At 41.7% G+C, this 21072-nt stretch overlaps 2 protein-coding genes across 4 annotated transcripts; one reads left to right on the top strand and one right to left on the bottom strand.

Annotated features, from left to right (window-relative positions):
• Positions 1-11599: 11599 nt before the first annotated feature.
• Positions 11600-13174, bottom strand: smim20 (small integral membrane protein 20). The gene is made up of 3 exons (XM_086060314.1): positions 12983-13174; positions 12678-12734; positions 11600-12084 (listed from the first exon to the last, which is right to left on the bottom strand). The coding sequence occupies exons 1-3, from the start codon at positions 13089-13091 to the stop codon at positions 12050-12052; spliced, it is 201 nt and encodes a 66-aa protein (XP_085916440.1). The 5' UTR covers positions 13092-13174; the 3' UTR covers positions 11600-12049.
• Positions 13175-13212: 38 nt separating this feature from the next.
• man2b2 (mannosidase, alpha, class 2B, member 2) lies at positions 13213-21043 on the top strand. 3 transcript variants are annotated; one of them, XM_086060311.1, is made up of 19 exons: positions 13213-13444; positions 13523-13669; positions 14402-14507; positions 14566-14738; positions 14812-14927; positions 15233-15410; positions 15480-15678; positions 15780-15970; positions 17261-17426; positions 17494-17633; positions 17922-18199; positions 18271-18462; positions 18540-18783; positions 19728-19838; positions 19909-20101; positions 20212-20331; positions 20405-20517; positions 20594-20711; positions 20801-21043. In XM_086060311.1, the coding sequence occupies exons 1-19, from the start codon at positions 13316-13318 to the stop codon at positions 20902-20904; spliced, it is 3018 nt and encodes a 1005-aa protein (XP_085916437.1). In that variant the 5' UTR covers positions 13213-13315; the 3' UTR covers positions 20905-21043. The 3 variants fall into 3 exon arrangements, with proteins under 3 accessions (XP_085916437.1, XP_085916438.1, XP_085916439.1); XM_086060312.1 differs by having other exon boundaries at positions 17497-17633; XM_086060313.1 differs by having other exon boundaries at positions 15495-15678.
• The last annotated feature ends 29 nt before the right edge of the window (positions 21044-21072 follow it).

Consider the following 21072-nt stretch of genomic DNA (forward strand, 5'->3'; position numbering starts at 1 on the left):
CCTGAAATGGATAACAACGGCTGGAGTTTGTTCCTCAACTCATATTCCACTAAGACAATATTAACCAGAAAACCATATTTAGACTAGTGGGGCTGCACAGAACATATTATTGTTAAAAATGTTTGGCTTGACTTCCATTTTAAGGAAAAATAATATCCTTTTTGGGCTGGATGACTTTGCCCACCTTCAATGTAAAGGAAGTGTCAAGGAGGACGATTGCAACAGACACGCACACGCTCAGTCTTTCTCCGGCCAAGTGAATGCACCGCCGAGGCCGTGACCCTCGGTGCAAACTACCCCCCCCCCCCCACTCCCTCCATCCCCCGGGCTGTCTGTCTGGGGGAAAGAGGGGAGGACTGTGGACGGGGTCTCGCAGGAAGAGGATTGCTGATTAGAATGGGGGAGGGGACCCCTGACCCTTTGCCCAGAAAGAGAGGGAGGCAGGGAGGCCTTGCATGATACACGTTAGAGACCCAATATCAAGATTACAGTAAACCACTTATACAGTATATTGCAGTTAATTGTTTACACCCCTGAAATATTGTGTATTTTTAAGCAACAGTATAAAGACACTGCCCTAATTATGAGCACTTCAGATATACAAATATTTCTGTAAAAGTTAATAATTTTTTATAATACTTACCTTCAGTGTAGTACGATGTAATGCCGTAACACGCCAGGCAGCCCTGCTTTAAAAAAACTAAACAAAAAGAGACGATAGAAAGAGTAAATAATACAAATGGTAGTTTTCATAAAGAGCAGTTTACTGTAACTAAACATAACATGAAGAGAATTAGTACATGTTGTGAATACCAAATAGGTTTGCCTTAATAAAGTCTGTTTAGCTTAATGCTAACAAAAGATGCAAAACACCATAGATGTGCGTGACTTGCTCAGCCTTTCTGTTGCAGCATTACAAGGGGAAATTATGCATTTTTATAATAACACGCTTTCAGCTGTTGTTTCGTGTTAGATAAAAAACAAACAAAAAACTAATGTTAAAATGGTAGAAAAAATAAATAAATCAGCTGAAATGCCAACTTGTTTCCTCATTCACGAACTGGTTTCAAGTTAAATTAAAATGAAAATTCCACTTCAAAAAATTTGTCTTAAAACTAACTTCTTTTTAAATTAACAATGGTATTTTTTCCATGTAAATTATATATTTTTTTCTAATGTAAAATGTCAAAAATGTTCTACTAGAGTCAACCTTTTTCCTCAGAAAATGTTTTCCTCATTTACTAACTTTTGACCTCTTCCAAGGTAAAATTGAAACAAAATTCTATTTTCATTCATTCAACATTTTTCTCTTAACAATGACAACTCTTTCACTAACTTTAATACTTTTTTATCTTTAATTATAACTTTCATGTACAATAATCTCTCTCTCTCTCTAACCTTTTTCACAAATTATATAATGGGTAAAATACAATAAAAACAAAAAAGTCACAACTTTTTTTTCCAGGTAAAATTGTGAAAAATCTACAATTTCCTCCTTTTTTCCCCTCTAAAGATGACAACAATAATCATCCTTTTTTTCCCACAAAAATGTATTAAAATGTAAATATTTAAACTTTATTTTACTTTTTTTTTTTTTATCTTAACATGACCAATTAAATAATTTTACACATGCTTCTATAATTTTCTTAGTCCCATAAAAGTAGCATACAAATGAATTTGAAAAAAGCATTTTCTGTGTAAAATGAGTTCCACACATGAGCAAGTGGATAAAAGGACCAGTGAGCAGGCGAGGAAGTGGGACAGCGGGCATTCAATGGGTGGGGGGTCCGGGGACCGCTTTAGAAACGCAGGTGCCTTAATTGTCCCACCGATAAAACCTCGGCGAGTGGGCAAACCTGTGAATGAGTGCGGCTAAAAGGAGCCATGAATGGAAGCACGTGAATGAATGAATGACTGAATAAGGAGGACATTGGATGTGTGTGCGGGGGTTCGAGACCCCATCCGGACATAAAAAGAGAACCGGCAAGGAATGTGGAGGCTGGACCAGTTGTCGGATGGATGGAGTGCACCAAGGTGCCCTTGAGCAAGGACTGGTTTCGCCAAGGTGTAGACCTGTAACTCAGCGAATCAAAGTCAAGAATCAAGTCAATGACTAGTTCAGTAAAACCAGTCAGGAACAACTAAAGAAACAAAAAAGTAAATAAATAAAAAACTTGTTGGGACACAAATGAAGAACCAGTGAAAATTATGTCGAGAACCAAGTCCTGTACCTATTAATCAAGTCAACTTAAGAACCAAGTGATCTTGGTTGGTTTTGACTTGGTCCTTAACTTGTTTTTTTTTTACTTGGGTTAACAACAGGTCATTGACTTGATCCTTGACATGTTTTTTGACTGGTTCTTGACATGGTTCTGTAAGAAAATCAAGCGTGTAAAGGAAATTGGCCCATGCAGGACAAATAAAGGATGTCTCTTCTTTGTCTAAGCGTAGGTGAGCTAGAGAGGGATTTCGGTGGGTGGGAGTCTTGGGGTGCCTGATGAGGTTTGTTTTGGGGCAAGGGAAGGGGGAGGAGGGTGGGGGGGGGTGCAGACAATAAAGTGACACGGCACACGCGATTCATTCCGCCTCAGAAGAGAGACCCTGCCTCACCATCTGCTCAGGGTCAGGGGCGTTTGCCGGGGTCGGCGTCACATCACATAACCACTCCCCTCCCCCCCCAGCCTATTCCTCCCCTAACATAAAATGCGAGTCTCCCCACCCTTTGAGCCTCGCATGGCAGACACCCGGTCAGGCCCGCGCGCATTTCCATAAAACAATTGGCAGCCAACCTGCTCCCGTGTCGAGGGGAGTGGAACACCCCCCCCCCCCCAACAAAACAAAACAAAACAATGGCCTGTCAGATGAAAAGGACCCCAGTGAACTTGATATACATTACAAAAGAGCCACACCAGCGTATGGGCTGGGCTTCAGCAACCCGCGCTTGAATTTGAGCTTGGCGTTGCATTTATTTTGTCGTTATTATACAATTTGAACACACAAAGACTAAGGGTCAAGCAAAAAATAAATACAATTAAAATATATGTTTTTGAAAATGTTATAATTATATTTAATTCATAGTCATATTCAGAATTTTAAAGGAAAAACAAATACTGAAACATGCTGAAAATTACTTTTAAAATGATTTTAAATTATTTAAAAAAAGCCTGTTTCTGACTTGTAATTTTTACTAAGTAATTTAAAAAAAATAAGACAATTTATTATATTTTAAATGCTTGTTTTAATTTGAAATTTAAATTAACAGAGGACATAATTTTTTATCATGACAAAAATTTTGACCCATCTAAAATATACGATTTTTTTTTAAAAATGCCGTTTTTTTTGCTTCAAATTTAAATTGACACACAGGGTTGTCAAGCAAAAAATAAAAACATATCCCAAAAATATTGCGACATATTCAATATTTATGAAAACATTGGAATACTGGTTATGATTTTTTTTTTGATGTATCAAAAACTCTTTTAAATATATTTTTACAAATTGAAGAGGAAATGGCCGTATTTAAACGTTTTATTTCATTCAAAAAATTTAAATGTGCAATTATGAACTTTTTTGTGACATTTTGAGAATCCCTATTGGATTCGGTTTGGCTACTGCTCATGTTTTAGATTCTGACCACATTTCTGTGTGTTTGTTCAGTGAAGCATCTTTTTTCAAATGTATTTATTGGTCTTGGCATAGGCATATGAAGCAGACTTCTCATAATTCCTCCAACTGATGAAAAAGCAACCATGTTGCTCTTCAGGAAGAGTTTTTTTTTTTTTTTTTTTGCGCGTGCAAGAGTCGCTAGGATCCCTAATTCTCTGGGTGCTTACATTTGGGGGGTGGGGTGGGGGGGATTAGGGCTAAAACAAGAGAAGATCAGACGGCTGGGAGAGGTATCTTACTACGTGTTTTTTTCTTGTGCGTGACTGTCAAGCAGGCGTGCGAAGGAGTTCTCAAGATGCTTCTAACAACCCCCCCCCCCCCCCCTGCCCCCACACCCCACCACCAAGCCCCTGAGCCAAATCCCTTAATCTGCTCTCGGACACGTCTGGAGGGCAAAACAAACAAATAGGATCCCCCTCATCCTACTCCCTCTGATTAACACCCCCTCTTCTAAAATGCCCCCACCCATCACTGAACACGACATCACTTCAAGGGGGGAGAGGGTGGCGTAAACCCTCTCAAGGTTAAACGATAACGAAAACCCTCACGTCCTTGCTTGTACCTGGGCAGGCCGATATCTAAAAATCAGATACTACGGAGAACAACTAATTGAAAGAGGTTTATTCTATAGGTGTGAGTCTCAAAATCAAAGTTGTGCATCAATCACTATTTGAAAGCAAATTTTCTTTTATAGGCATAGGATTTACTCATAGCTTTTAAAATCGCTGTCCACTGTGTTGACTGATGCACAACTCTGACATTATGGGCCCTATTTTCAGAGATAGGCAGGCAGGTGTTGATTTTATCAGCCATTTTTAAATTTTGTCTGAGGTTTAGTCCAATTTCAATTACATGTGTTAGTTTGTTATTATAGTTAGTCAACCTCATTCCATTTTTATTGAGTCACTTTTTAGTTGACTATAAGTCAAGCATTTTAGTCTTTATTTTAGTCCAAGAAAACAATTTTATTCGTCTAATTTCAGTCAACAGAAACTGTCAACATTTTAGTCTAGTATTAGTCAGGACAATCATTTTACCCTTTTACACGTTTTTGTCAGCAGATAATATTGAACATTTCCATCTGATCTAAAACTCCTTCACATAAAACTTTTCTCTCATCTTTTTGATTTAAAACAACTTCACACACAATTACAGTATATCAACAAGTGGCTATTATGACTCCATGCTACAAGCTAGCATTAGTTAGCGGTCGGATTAACATTGTTTGAATGTTAGCCTATAGTTGTTGCATTGTTATGTTGTGTGTTATCGTGCCTTCTAGTGCTATGGGAAAGATGAAACTTACCACTCGGAAACTCCTAATTACGACCGAGTTCTGTTCATGTGATTTTGTTGTTATAGCAAAATTGTGTATGCTACGTAATTGTGTAGATTCTAAAACAACCTGCTATGCTAGCGGACGTTAGCGCGCTTATAAGTGTTAATATTTCTTGCCATTCAAAAATCCTTCGGCGCTCTCCGCCATGTTGAAACAGTTCTCTCAACTCGGAAACTGGGGTATCAAAATAAATTCCCAGTTGTCCAGTAGAAAATATGACACGTTCACGTGCAATTTTCTACTCAACATGTGGTATTTACCATAATTTCGATACCACATGAAGGCACCATGTACAGATTAGCAGAGACGGGATTTTACAAAATCATAATTTCCGTCTCATCTTTGTTTGTGAACTAAAATGTCTAAAGATTTTAGTCCAGTCTTTATTAAGTGAACTAAATTTTTATCTCGTCTTTATTAGTCGACGAAAATTCATACTGATTTAGTCCCAATTATTGTTTATTAACGGAGGTTTAGTCTAGTCAAGTCTAGTTTTTGTCCGGTGAAAAATGTGTGTTTATATTTTTATTTAGTTTTTGTTCAAAAAATTTACACTAGCGTAAAAACTGGAGTATACTCTTTTTTTTTTAAATTTTTTATTCCCAGGACCAAACCAATAAAAGAACAAAATATATATTATTTTTTTAAGTTGTTGATGAGCAACATTGACAATGACACTCAGGAATTTTTTTTAAATGAAAATTCTGACATCAAAACTCTAACCTACAAAATGTATCACCTTTCAAATATCTGACTGATGTGAAACTGACATTAAAACTTATGCAAAAGTTAACAGCTCTTGATTAAGTGTCCACTGCAATGACTGAAGCCCATCTGACATAACGACTCATACCAAAAAGAAGAAAATGCTTTTGAATAACTTCCCACTGTAGTGACTGATGTGCAACAATGACAGATTTGCATGTAACAGGAATCAGCCTTTGAATACTTGTCCGCCATAGTGACTGATGCGTGAAAGCAGGCTCGCCGACCACAGATCCTGAAACTAATTCGCTTCGATGAAAGTCAAATATTGGTTGACATTGACGACGCATGAGTTGGGCGCCCGCGGAATATCTATTTATATGCGGTTACGTCTGCACTCTATCCGGCCTCACCCTCACCGTGCCCATTAAGCAACCTTATTACCTTTAAATAAGAACCATCTTCCCTCTCTTTTTTTTATTTCCGCTCAGCGGCGGGTAGTTGGGCCAAAAAATAGTGATGTCACCGCTGTTATTTTTAAGAGGGCGGTGAGCTCACTGGAGGAAAACCGCAAAAGTGAGCGAGCGCTGTCGACCTCGCTGGTAGCACATCTGCGGAACAGAGCTGCGACCGCTCACCACTCGATGCTTCCAGATGTGACTACTGTAGTAGGGACCATATTTGGTAACCTGAGGCCAAATAATATATGCTCTTGCGCTGGATACAGTTAAGTGGGGTACACATCGATAAATAGGGTGAATTTGAGCATTTTTTTGCTCATTATATCTCTAAAATATTATTGTAAAGGATGTGTTCAGAGTGAGAGCTTTGCTCATCTGCCATGTTTTTCCGCCCGGACCGTCTGCATAGTTATAGAAGTATACCGCTAATGCCACCGTAGCTAGTAGCAGTAACACACAATAGGCTAAGTTCACATTTGGAAAATTTGGTAAATATATTAAATACAATATGAAGTTCTTGCTAATGTTATATCTTTAAATGAAAAGTGGAGGGGGAAGTCAACATTTGACACTTGAGTCACATTGAAAGGCTAATTGCTAAGGGCCTTGCTGGACATTCATCTGTTCGCGTGCACATTAAGGGCTCACATCTGCGTGCCTGTGTCTGTCTGTGCAGCCCGGGCGGTGGTCCAGACGAGCTGTTTCGCGGCAGGGAGTGGGAGGGGGGGGGGGGGGGGGGGGGGTCCGGGCATTGTGCCAATCCTCATACTCTAGGCCATCCAGGAGAAAGAGGACAGGAGGCGATAAGTTGGAGACAGAGAGGCACAAAGTGAGACTGATAGATGAGGGAAGAGGGAAGACGCATGGGAGTAAGCATGTGTGTGCGGTTAAAGGGGTGGCAAGGCCTTTGGGGAGGGTGGAAAACGGATAAGATGAAGGAAGCGTGCACTGCAGCGACAAGGAGGGAGGCTGATTTCCTTTTGGCAGGTGCTTCGGCGCCTCGGCACGGTTGGCCACGGTAATAGCTAGGATCACGACCGTGCCGGATCAGAATGACGGCTGGGAAATTATTTGGTTCATGTAGAAGGAGAAAAAAAAGATAAAGAAGGAGAAGCAGCAAATGTCAAGGCAGAAGATAAGAATGAAGCAGAAGAGGTGAAAGAAAGAAAGAAAGAAAGAAAGTATGTGTTGGTGCCGGCAAGGTACATATCGGGTTTCCTGAGACTTGTTTTCCTGACCTTGTCGTCCTGTAAGCGCCATATACTTCCCCCTGTTACACACTCTCTCTCTCACACACACACACACACACACACACACACACACACACACACACACACACACACACACACACACACACACACACACACACACACACACACACACACACACACACACACACACACACACACACACACACACACACACACACACACACACACGCGCGCGTACTCGCTCTCCTCAAATTGCAAGGAAGAGAGACTTTCGGACAAACGAGCGAGCACAGATCCCTCGGGCTATTCCCAAACAGACGCTCTGGTTACACCATCACGTTCCAGAGCCCAATTCCTCAGCGCTTCTGCAAGTTGACTTAGGCTGATGCTTCTCTCAACCCCCCCCCCTCCAAAAAATCACTGCGCAACCGCTCCCACAGCGCCTCATCTTGGCCTTGGAAATTTATTACTGCGCATCATGAAGTCCACGACTGGATGAAATCGGTGCGGACGATCGTACATGTCCCTGAATGGACATTTTTCCAGATGATGCAAAAGTTGCTGCAGAAGACAAAAGGCGATGTAGACAAAACCAGAAGAAACAAGAAAAGTGAAGAAACTGAAGAAAATGCAGAAGCTGCAGATAAAGAAGGAAGAAACAGAAGAATAAACTGAAGTCGCTTCAGAAGAAAAGAAGCAGCAGCAGAAGCACGCCAATCCTTAACATGGCTGTTTTTCCAAATAAAAATAGGATACAAAATTAGAGGTGAGCACTGAATACAAGGCGAGAGTGTGTTCCTCGCTGTACGCCAGCGAGTGGAAGCGAGTCAGACACGCAGTAAAGTGAATCCGAACTCCACAAGCCACAAGTACACATTAGGTTTTCCTTCTAAACCCCGACTAGCAAAAACCACCATCTTTTTTGATAGCGCGTCCTCCATCCCACTGATTCCGACATAAAATGGAAGACAATCAGTTTGGGCTGGTGCCACACCAGGATTCTTCCCTGGAACACTCCCTGGTTTGTCCTCCGAATGGAACGAACAAGCCACATTCAGTTCTCGATCCATGTTGGAAAGTTCCGGTGTGAAAGTTATCCAAGAGTGCTCCACAAATGGTCCGTGTCAGGATTCTTGGGCACCCCGACGTCTTTCCTCTAGTCTTCTTCTGATCCAGTGACGTTGTTCCAGGCCCTGACCTGAATGCTTGACGACTGAACATAAGGACTCAAGTCTCATGCTGTGTTGAACCCCCCAAGAGACAAAAGTGGGTTTTATGGCAGGTTTTAAAAATGGACAACAAAGGGGTTTGTCTAATGTGTACTGGGAGTTCATTCCAAAGTTTGGGACCACCATCAGGAAAACCTCTAGGCACCCAGCAGGCAAGTCCAGACCATTTTGAGAACTGACAACAAATGGCGGAATTTTATAATAAACGCTAAATTGCACAGGCAGCAAGAAGAGGGAGGCCAAAATAGAAGTTGTACGTTTAAGACAGGAACAGGCTCACGTCCAGACACTCAAACGTAAATGTAGCGTGCTAGCAGACTGAAAGCCGGTAACATCGGGACCGTGCGTTCCTCAAGAAGGAAAAAAAACAATTCAACTGTGCTTTTGCTCTTGCAGTGGAACAGGCTCCAAGACTGGAAAGATGAGGTCTGTGCATAACAAAGATTTTCCTCTGCAACGAAAATAAAGAAAGAAGAAAAAAAAAGACGGAGGAAATAAGAACTCCTTTCCAACATTTTAAACTCGGGGCTAATTGCTTAAACATTTCCTGCACAGTTCCAAATGCGGCCGCAGGCCCGCGTGCGACAGGATCCTGGCAACCTTGACGCCGCATTCGACAATTTCCTGCTCACCTCATTTGGAGGTTGCTCAACCGCAGCCAAACTTTTTAAGCCACGTACTCCTGTTCCCCCTTGCAGATTTTTTTTCATCCTAAACCAGATGAAAACATTGACAAATATGCGAGATGAATGGTTATTGGACAACCTATTGTAGTTCAAGTGAGCTGCTTCCAGCTGGACAATGGCGTCCTGAGAAGCCGCGCAGCTTCAAAGAGTGATGCTAATTACAAGCCGAATTACGGTATTGTGAAAAATGCAGAACGCGAATGTGAAAATTACAAGATAGATGTTTGTCAGTGGCATCGGGAGACAAAAACAGCCTTAAAACAGGCAAACAAAAAAAGATGCTCTCTGTGTGACATCACGTAGATGATTATGAAATGATTTGTCAGGGATTTTTTTTTTTTATGTGCACTGCTTTCACAAACTATTTGAGCTAGTCACTTCCAGCTACTTTCTACAATGCTGCCGCTAGCATAGACGTCATCAAGCACGAAGTGCTGCACAGCCTGGCGAGGCCAAGAAGGCAACACAGAGCGTGCGTCTGTACGCCGCGCGTAGGTGACGCGTCGCCTCAAGAATGCGCTTCCCTTCCTCTCGCTTCAATTTCCCCCTCGGCTCGCGGGAGCCGACGCTTGAGGAATCTGGAAAACACCAGCGGGGGAATGAGAGGAATTTTCAGGCCGGGCTCTGGAGTTTTCTCTTGTTTCGGAGCGTGGCCCAACAATAACACGCTCGCATAAACAATGGGGCTGTTTGTCGATTGAGGAGGAGAGCGGCCCTTCTCCTTCGGCTGGCGGCGAGCCCGAGAGTCCCTAAGTACAGGCAACACGGAAAGATGGAAGTGCACGAAGGAACATAAACACATGCTTGAGCTCTTTCTTCATCTCTCTCTCGGATCCATCTTTCCTCCGAGGGATGCTGCTCAATGTCAGGAAACCACAAAAGCAGAAAAGGGGGGAGGGGAGGGGCAATTTCGGAATTGGAATTTCTCTGCTTTTAGTCTCGCTGGAAACGTCTTTTGAGCCTACATGAACACTTGTGCTCCCTTTTAGTCATATAATCAAATAATATGATTTTGTTATTCGTGACAATAGCTTACCAGGGAGGGGCCTAACCCCAATAATTAAAAAAAAAAACAACCGCCAAGAAGCAGCTGTTGTTTTTCAATGAGAAGGGCTCCCCTGGACAAAAGAGAACAAGCGTCCTTTCCTCAGCATGCGTTTAACACGAGCGTCCTCTTGTGGTATGGGAAAGAATCACTGCCTTAGTTCAGTAGTATTTATCTTTTTAGTACATTTGCACATTCAATGTTTTATTTAGTTATTTTTTTGTATTGAACTTTTATGTTGCAATATATTTTAATCGAATGCTTATTGAAGTACATTTTATTTTCCTTAAGTGCAGTGTTAATGTCCATGCTACATAATATTGCAGTGGCTTAAAACAAAATTACTTTTTAAGGTGTTTTTGTGCAAAAAGTTGGAGAACTACTGCACTACATGCCAAAAAATAATCCATCTAATTACTTAAAGGCGCATTTTAATCTAATGAAATTGTTAAATATGTTATGTAATTATTTTTTTTAAGTACTATCTAATAAAAACTATTTGACATAGGGCACGCTTTTAAAGAGACAGTTTATTTATTTTAAAACCTCACTATTAATTTCAATAATATGCAAAAAAAAGTATGTTCTATCACATCAATGTAAATTTTTTAAAATATAATCCTAGGTCTAGTAATCACTAATTATGTTACATAGGTCGCACTGCGCCTTTCAGGGGCCTGCCATGTTTTGCCGCCATCCTTCTGCTACGGATAACCAAAGTAAAAGAATGTCGCTAACATAATAATTGGTATTAGGCTTGCGAAGCCTGGTCTCTCTGAGGCACCGTAGTGTGTGCTTCCAACTTAGACTGTTGCATTCTATTAATTCAACACTAGATGGTACTAAATTCTACACATTGTCTCTTTACTACATTTTAAACGGATTCCTTTTTTAAACAAAAATATTTGAAAATAAACCACAAAATGAATTACAACTATAAAAATTAAAGTTATCATTTTTTTTATAAAAAAAAAATGCTAACTTTAATTTACACACACAAACATTAATGAGTGCGTACAAAAACAAGATCAATCCATGCAGCTCTGCTTAGCTTTTGGCTTTGACACGATCAGTGTTTCAGAGAGTGAAGTCTAGCCGTGACTTGAAACTGGCCACTGGAGCTTCACCCAGCCCCGCTGCCAAGGCAAGGGCAGGAAAAACTCAGCATTGAGGCAGGATTATGTAAATTAGCCCCAGTATGATAGACCAATCTGGTTCGCTTAGAGAAATTTTTAGAAATACGCAGATGGCAAAAGATTTACTTACTGTAGTTGTTTAATTTCATTGTTGATTGGTGGGCAAGCACTCCAGATTATTTGCATACAAACAATAAATTTGTCAATTGTGTTTTAGACAGTGTAGTGGCTTTAAAGGAGCTCTGGATTTTCGCCCAGCTAAGATTCCAAGTCATGGCAGGGAAACTCGGCATCGGGGAAGGGATGATGTAAATTAGCCTAGCATATATAGACAAGCATTCATATTGTTCACACCTATAGGCAATATAGAGTCTTTAATAAAGCAAACTCCACACAGGACTTCCAACTCTGAACCTCATAAAGAGGCAGACGTCACAAGCACTCTATCACTGTCTTGTCATCATTTTAAAAGTCCCTTTTCCATTGTGTCCCCTTGAACGCACTAAAGTAATACAATGTCAGATCCTTTGCTCACTCACGCCGAGCACTCTCCAGCTACACCCATCGGGTATCACTTCTTGAATGGGTCCGACCAAATCTTCAGACCTGAGGTGGGAGGACACAAATGAACCGTCAGCTCTTAACTGTGATAGATAATCATTTTAACGTTAACAGATGGTAATAATTACTACTTTTCCAACCCCCCCCCTTTTTTTTTTTTTACTGTTATTCATTTCTGTTCTTCATTTCAGGTTTTTGTATCTGGGATGAGTAGCACTTAACTGTGATGATCCATTAGGTAAAGTAAGTATTAGGTAAAGTAAGCTAAGCTAAGTGCCATTTTATGGCATCTTGGTGGTGCCTTGGAACTATGTTGAAGTGAGTTCAGAAGTTTCATTTGTACTAAAGTATTGCCTCTACCTTGTTTTCATTGCCCAGGAATTATGTTTAAGCGAGTTGAGAAGTTTCATTGTGACAACTAGAGAGCCTTGCCACGACTTTAGGGCATCTATATGTGATTAGAAACAAACCTTTTAAACATCAATTACTGGCGATTTTTTTTTGCTATTCATGGCAGGACTCGGTCCTCAACTCAGTAAAAAACAACAACTGTTCAATTAAATAAAACATTTTAATCACAAAGGCAGTGCGTATTTGGTCGCAAAAAAATGTCATCTGAAGTCATCCTGAGTGCTTACCGATGGGCTGCACGTCGGCCTGCTCGATTCCTGACCGGTTCATATTCTGCACTTCTCCTAATGAGGGGGGCATACATAGTTAATTCAAGCATTTTTCCACCATCAATATTTTTATCATGCCACTTTTTAATTTCCACCAGTCAGAGAGCTAGCATGCACCTTAATGTAACCCACGATGTTGAGAATAAATACACTCGATGAAAGAACAGTTAAGTCCAAACCAAATTCTAGACATTAAAATGTCTCGAATTTTGTTTCCAGAAATTTGATGTAAAAAGCTAAAGGAATAATTGTTAGGTACTTACTGTACTCGTTTTTATGGCTAAGCGGGTAGAAGAAAATGGGGTAAAACGCAGCAGCAATGGCTGTTACAAACCCTCCAAATATAAAAGCTATTGTCCCGTTTTTTGACATTATGCTTTATTGTTTGGCTAGAAGTCGGATACGTTCACCTCCAAGTGTGCATAATGTTGGAGTAAATACTACCGGGTTCAAAGGTAAGCCAATGTTAAACGCAGGTTTTATTTTTCCCCTTCTGACTTTCCGTAATTGGTCTCGTGACACATCACAACAATAACACGAAAGTCGGGGCTTGTTTTGCACCGGTGCCTGATTCTATTAGCATATATTTATTAAAAATGCGACTTTTACTTAGCATGTTTTACTTGATTTCGTACTCAGATGTAATGACTGATGCAATCGAGCCAATTCAGACGTTTGTTATCCCGCACAGTCATATGGATGTCGGCTGGGTGTATACTATCCAGGTAGAAATGAGTTGGCTTTTGTTTTTTGTTTTTTTGTTTTTTTCTCCACTCATCTTAATACAAACGGGTTATCCACAGGAGAGTATGCACGCCTATGCAGCCAACGTGTACAGCAGTGTGACGGAGGAGCTTTCCAAGGATAGGAATCGCAGGTTTATCGCCGTGGAGCAGGAATTCTTTCGACTGTGGTGGGATAATGTAGCCTCGGGATCCCAAAAGAAACAAGTACGATGCTGGCACAATTAATTCAGGGAAATTCCAAAATTCGTTCGCAATACCGTAATAATTTTTTCACCTGTCTGTAATATTACGTGTTGTTTTGTTGGCTCGTTACAAACAATTAGATGTAATTTACAAAGGGAGATGTAGTACTGTTCAGATACTGAAAAAGGTGAAAGACCTGTAGTTAAGTAGACGTAATAATTTACAGACTGAAATGTACTTAAGTACACAAAGTATTTTTTTAAACTGTTATTTATATGCAATACCCTTTTTTGATAACTCGCCACAAAGAAAAACAAGTGGGAGCTAAGAGTTTAGACAAAAGTAGTGCTTTGCCACCATCTGGTGGCATCTTGGTGCCAAGGAAGTATGTTAAAGTGCGTTGAGGAGTTTCGAGGAGTGCTTTTCCACTATGTCGTCCGCCTCTATATGTAACTATAAACCTTTTTAAGGTATAGTGTCAATTTTCCTTTATAAATTGCAAAAGTAGAAGTAAAAGTAGTGCTTTGCCACCAATTTGCATCTCGGTGCCAAGGAACTATGTTAAAGTGCATTGGAGTTTCACTTATACAAAAGTACTGCTGTAATAATAGTTTAAATCCTAAATATTTTACAAACTATGATACCAAAGAGTTTAAATGGCTTACAGATTATTTCATTTGGGAACAATGCACCCAAAGTGCATATGCACATGTGACAAAGACTCTCTAAAACTCCTACTAACAAACCCTCCAGGTTCGGCAGCTTGTAAAAGAAGGCCAACTTGAGTTCGTCCTGGGCGGCCAAGTGATGCCCGATGAAGCTGTTACAGATCTCGATGATTTGCTGCTGCAAATGACAGGTAGCGGCGCTCATTTCCCGCCACGTCAGACATTAGTACCGATGACTTATGATTTCAGAGGGCCACGGCTTCCTCTTCGAGACGTTTGGCGTGCGTCCGCGCTTCTCGTGGGGTGTCGATCCCTTCGGGGCCTCCGCCACCATGCCCGTGCTCTTCGCCCTGGCTGGGTTCGACGCTCATCTCATCTCCCGTGTTGACTACGACCTGAAAGACGCCATGCAGAAGACTAAGGTCAGCACTGCCACATGTAACCAACCACATTGAGTTGTGATTCATCTAAAGTTTTTTTTGTGTTGTGAAACAGAAATTGCAGTTTGTGTGGAGAGGTTCTGCCTCTTTGCAAGAACAGCAGCAGATCTTTACTCACACCATGGACCAATTCAGCTACTGCACGCCATCTTACCTGCCATTCTCTAACAGGTAGCCTCTTCATTTATTACCAGCATAAATTCAAAATAATTAACATTTAAATACCCTGTAAATGGAACTCAGAGTAGTGATTCTAAATACACTTGCTTTAGAGCGACTTGTGGTTGACCATGAGTGCGCGCACATCATGCAGAATCATGAAAGCGTGTGGATGGGGAAAGGTTGATTTTTTTGTAACGCCTGAATTGAATTGGTCGGGCAATACTGCCATCTAGGGGTATGGACTGCACATAGCACTTATCAATACCAAACAGGCGAATGAGGGATTTTTCAGCAAATAACGGCCACTTTTTCAGCTCTGGCTTCTACTGGAATGGTGTGGCCTTGTTCCCCGACCCCCCGAAAAACGGCGTGTACCCCAACATGAGCTTGCCCGTCACCGAGGAGACAGTGCACACTTACGCCAGCACCATGGTGGAGAACATCAAGCAGAGGGCCGACTGGTTTCGGACCAACCACGTTCTGTGGCCATGGGTGATGATCATGGGAGCATGACGCTTTTGTTTCCATGAAGCTGGAAGTCAAACTAACTTACTTTTTCAGGGCTGCGACAAACAGTTCTACAACTCGTCCGTGCAGTTCGCCAACATGGATCCATTAATGGACTACATCAACAAGAACAGCAAAGACTTTGGGGTCACGGTCCAGTATGCCACGCTCGGTGAATACTTCCGAGCCGTGCACGACGCGCAACTCGCATGGGAGGTGCGTGGGAGCGAAGACTTCCTGCCTTATTCTACAGGTAACAAAGAAAACACTCGTAACATCGCTTCAAATAGCATCAGCATACGTGGAAATGACCTGATGAACTCCTTTGCCTTTTTCAAAATTGATTTCTGGTAGACTCCCACCAGGCGTGGACAGGCTTTTATGCCTCTCGGAACATCCTAAAAGGGGTGTCGCGGCGAGCCAGTGCCCAACTTCATGCGGCGGAGACTCTCTTCACGCTGTACCGCATCAACTATCCGGACGGACCCGTCGCTAAAGACTGGGCGCTTGATAAGCTAAGAGCTCTACGCTGGGCTGTCTCAGAGGTAGAATATAGCACTATATTGTGTTTTACACTACTCGCCAAAAATGCGGGATATTCAGATGAAATTTCAGGATGAAGCTAAAATGCACTGTAACTTTTACGGGCTGTGTAAAAATATACTAAAACACTGAACAGTTTGGACATTTAAAAGTTTAGAGAAGGTCAACTTGAGTTCACCTGTAGAAGGCTGTTTTACAATCAGGAACTAGAAATTGGAATCATTGAAAATTGCTATTAGTTTCATGCAATTTAAAGGGAAAATGATATACACTTATTTCTTTAGTTTGAAACTATTGGTCTTTTTTGGGGCGGTGGGGGGTGTTTTTGTATTGGTGACTACTCAACAGTATTAGTATTAGTCTGAAAATAGTGCTATTGAACATCCCTACGTTTTACTATAGTAGGAAACCTCATTTTCTTGTGAATATACCTTGATGGGAAAACTCTGAGGAAATGACAGACAAGTAGCCGACACCCCTAAAAATATTTTTCATTGCCAATTTTTGTCCAAACTTAACTCCTCTACTCAACACAATTCCTTGACATCAAGATGGTGGCAAAGTATTTGTGTCTAAATTAAACCCCTCAACTCATTTTAACATAGGTCCTTTACACTAACATACCACAAGAAAGCGCCAAAATAATACTTTTATTGCTTTGGCTAGAGTACAAAAATAGAAGAAAAAAAAAGTTACGTTTTAAAATAAATAAGAGAAGATTTTAAAAAATCCATGAATAGGTGAGTTCGCAAATGCAGCACAGCAAATATTGTGTATTTCAGGGATGCGTTTCAGACCAACCTGCAATAGGTGAACATTTGCAACACAGTATTATTGCGTGGCCTCATTTATGCTTTAAATACATTTTGGCTTATTAAAACACACTTTTTAAATATATTTGAACACACTAAATAAATATTCCCTTCATGCCGATGTTTCAGCTCACTTGGTGCCATTTCAACTATTAACCCAATTTAAAGCTACTGGACGCAGAAAATCAAAATTTCGAATCGCTACTGCCACCTGTTAACGAAAAATGAAAATGCACACACCCTTCTTCTCATAGATACAACGCGCACATGATGTCACATCCGCAGTCAGAGGGCGGGAAATTCAAACACTAATCCAGTTACTTTGAACAGCTAAGGTGTTAATCTACTAATTAGAAGATGTTTCAGTTATAAACGGTCAAATTAAAAGATATTTTGGGGCAAATTGTTACAGAGAGCAGCTTTAAGCAATTTACAGGATTTGAGTGTAGGATATAAATGTTTTTTTTGTTTTGTTTTTAGGTCCAGCACCACGATGGCATCACTGGCACAGAGTCCCCAAAAGTAGCAGACATGTACCTGCAGCATCTCACGCAGGCCATGATGGGCGGGGAGGAGCTTCTGGCGGCCATCTTCTTGCTGCCGCACAACATTGACATCTTGAGCACCCCCAACAACCACAAAACAGGTCTTGTGGGGTTTTTTCTGTAGTTTGCGAAATAAGGGGCTTTAATGGCATTCTTGGATAATTTTAGCAGGTGCTCGGCAGGATTTGGAGCAACACGTGATTGTTTACAACCCGCTAGCATGGAACATCTCGACTGTCATCAATGTCACTGTGACGTTCCCGTTTGCACGAGTCTTTGATGAGTCAAGACGACCCGTTCCCGCGCAGGTAGATTGCATAATTTGTGCGCAGACACACAAAACAAATCTCAAGAGATCAAGCTTGAAAATGGACTGGATGTCAGCCATTTTGTGTTGTACTGGCCATTTTATGGTCATTTTGCCTACTTCAGGGAGTCCTTTTTTTCGGGGGGGGGGGGGGATTCAGACCACAAAGCCAGTTTCACTGAGCAAGATGATATTTGGCTATCATGATAAGACCCACTAAAAAGTCTCATGAGGTCATACATAAGAAGTTTGCCATTTTGATTTCAAGGCTCAATCTGGTGTGTTTCAGATCCAAAGGTCCGCCTTGTCCAATGTCACCTACGACCTATTCATCCTGGCAGACGTGGGAGGTCTTCAGCACATTAAGTACTTGATCAAGTTCTCAGAGAAACCGTGCTCGGTGAGGTCCAAGTGTGGCAGCACCTTCGAGGCCAGAGGGGTTCCTTTCGAAACACGCAGTGTGCAGGATTGGAAGAAATTGGGCAGGAGGCTCCTGCCGGTTCTGAGCGAGTGTTACAAGCTCATGTTTGACCAGGACACAAATTTACTACACAGCATCACGCATCTGTAAGCATCTCACTGTGGTTAAAAAAAAACTCTTTCGTTTCTATATGCCATCTTGTGTGTAATTTTGGCAGGCATGACAAGAGACGGGTACGAGTGACTCAGGATTTTTGGGAGTACCGCGTTAACGGTGACGTAAAAGCGGGACCCATTTCGGATAACTACATCTTCAGCGCCAACGGTTCAGCTGTGCGGGCGTACGAGGCCGTGCGAATGGAGATAGTCCCTGGTGACATCGTCACTGAAATCAGGCAGTACTTCTACAGGTGGGTCCCAACAACGGCCTTTTTCTCCCAAGCTGCTGATCCGCTCACTTTCGAACAATCTCTTCCGTTCAATGTAGGAATGAAAGCGACGACGACTACGCTTTCTTCGTCGTCACCCGCGTCCCAGAATGCTTCGGGAGAAAAGTGCGGTGTCACGGGCTCGAGCAGACGTATTCGCTGGGGCCTCTGCCCGTCAACGCCGAGGTCGTCCTCAGGACCAGCTCGTCTTTGAAGAGCGAGAGGACGCTGTACACGGACAGCAATGGCTACCAGATGATGAAGAGGACGCATAGAGAGTTCGCTAACAATACTTTAGCTCGTGTAGGTTTCAATTAACTCATTCACTGCCATTGACGGTTACAGACGTCAAAAAATAATTTTAACTATTTCTATTAGTTTAACATTTTTTTCTACTTTTGTTAACAAGAGTATGAAAACCTAGATTTTTTTATTGTACATTTAGAACAGATATACAATTTGTGATTAATCGTGAGTTAACTATTAAAATCGTGCGATTAATTAAGCGTACAAATTTTAATCGCCCGACGCCCCTAATTTTTAATAATCATCTCGTCAGGCGATTAACATTTTTCATTGTAATTAATTGTATGACTTCATTAGTTAACGCACGATTAATACCAATTTTTATACCTGTTCTAAATGTACATTTTCATACTCTTGTTAACAGAAGTGGAAAAAATGTTAAACTAATAGAAATAGTTCAAATTAATTTTTGACGTTTATAGCCGTCAATGGCAGTGAATGAGTTATAGGGGAAGTCAACCCCAAAAAATAAATCATGGCAATAATATGTTCTATGCAGCCCCACTAGTCCAAATACGGTTAATATTGTGTTAGTGGAATATGAGTTAAGCAGCAAAATCCAGGATTTTTTATCAAAATCACAAGGCGGCCATTTTGCCATTTGCTGTTGAGTGAAAATGACATCACAGTTGCTCAGGTCTCTGGTAACAACCAATCACAGCTCAGCTTCAGAAAACAAGTGAGCTGTGATTGGTCGTTGCTTGAGCCCTGAGCAACTGTCATGTCATCTTCAGTAGACAGCAAGTGGCAAAATGGCCGCCCCCTGACATGGATAAAAATGACTGGATTTTGCCTCATAACTCATATTCCACAAATGTAATATTAATCAGAATGTCATGTCAAAAATGTTTATATAAATACGACAAGATGGCTGCATGGCACTATTGTTATCCAAATGAAACTCCTCAAATCACTTCAACATAACTCCTCCACTTTAACAGAATTATTTCCCCATGGTTCGAGCTGCCTACATAGAGGACGAGCTCAGCCGGCTAGTGCTGGTCAGCGACCGAGCCCACGGCGTGTCCAGCCAAGCCAGTGGAGAACTCGAGGTAGACATCAAGTCTCTGTAGACTTTGGAAAGACACACTACTTCCCTCCCATTTGTCCTTTCCTCCCCAGGTCATGCTCCACAGGCGCCTGTGGAACAACCTGCCCTGGAACCTCGGCTACAACCTGACCCTCAACGATAGCTCGGTGGTCCGCCCTACGCTGCGCTTGATGCTGGCCCCCAAGGGTGTCGCTTCCAAATTTTACCAGAGGGAGGCGATAGAGCTACAGCACAGACCTATCGTCATGCCCATCGACTTGCCACGTGAGAGCTCTCTGCCATTGTTTTTCTAATTGCAGGAAGAAGTCCTGTTTGGTTTGAAGTTTGACGGAATGGCTCATTTTTTACTACTTTACTGTTTACCTTGGTCTTAGAGCTGCACTGGAAGGAGAAGGAGCGTCCAGGAAGTCCTCGCACTCGTGCCGTGGTGCTGCCGCCCAACCTCCACCTGCTCAGCCTTAGCATCCCCGGCTGGAACTACAGCATCCACTCAGGTCTGCTGCGGAGAGTCAGTTCAGCGGCCCAGTTTCTAGCCGGCGTGAACAACTGCGCTCGTGTGCATTTCAGGTGAAAATGTGCAGCCGGAGCCTGACTATGATCGGGTCCTGTTGAGAATCATGCATCTGTTTGAGGAAGAAGAAGACCCCGAGCTTTCAAAGCCGGTCACCATCAACTTGAAGGTGACCGTTTAGCAGCGTTAGAATGGTCCTATTAATCTTTAACGGTGACTTGTTTTTAATTGAATTGTGCGCACAGGATGTGCTGCGGGGCGTAGGGGAGGTGTCAGCTATGGAGGAGCGTTCTCTGACAGGAATTTGGGATGTAGGCAGCCTGCAGAGGTGGACGTGGAGAACTACGGATAACAAAGCTGGGAGTAAGAATTTAATTTTGATAATGTATGTTAATATTCACACATGACTTGACTTGATATCATGAATGCTGCCTCCTTTTGCTTCGTTGCAGAGAAGAGAAGCCACAGGCGGTTTGGAGACGATCCCTTCTCAGTGACCATTTCAGCCAAAGAAATCCGAACCTTCTTTGTTTCTTTCAACTCTCGAAATCTTTAAGTTGTCTTCTGTGAAGATACCGTTTTTATTTTATTATTTTTTTATTTTAGAATGTTAAATGTTTTGCTTCAGCCTTCAACCCATGGCCACAATTATTTGTTTTTGAGGACAACCCATGATGATTGTATTGAGACAGAGACTCATTGAATAAACTGATTATTTTGGTCA

Source organism: Leptonotus elevatus, chromosome 17, assembly GCF_054856555.1.
Source record: "Leptonotus elevatus isolate MCC_2025b chromosome 17, RoL_Lele_1.0, whole genome shotgun sequence".
NCBI lineage: Eukaryota > Metazoa > Chordata > Actinopteri > Syngnathiformes > Syngnathidae > Leptonotus > Leptonotus elevatus.

Coding starts and splice junctions, on each gene's coding strand:
- man2b2 (XM_086060311.1), top strand. CDS start 13,316: ATGCGACTTTTACTTAGCATGTTTTACTTGATTTCGTACTCAGATGTA. Junction 18,784..19,727: donor CTAACAATACTTTAGCTCGT/GTAGGTTTCAAT, acceptor CCACTTTAACAG/AATTATTTCCCCATGGTTCG. Junction 20,518..20,593: donor CGGTCACCATCAACTTGAAG/GTGACCGTTTAG, acceptor TTGTGCGCACAG/GATGTGCTGCGGGGCGTAGG.
- smim20 (XM_086060314.1), bottom strand. CDS start 13,091: ATGTCAAAAAACGGGACAATAGCTTTTATATTTGGAGGGTTTGTAACA. Junction 12,735..12,982: donor TAGCCATAAAAACGAGTACA/GTAAGTACCTAA, acceptor CCCCCTCATTAG/GAGAAGTGCAGAATATGAAC. Junction 12,085..12,677: donor GGCCGACGTGCAGCCCATCG/GTAAGCACTCAG, acceptor CTCCCACCTCAG/GTCTGAAGATTTGGTCGGAC.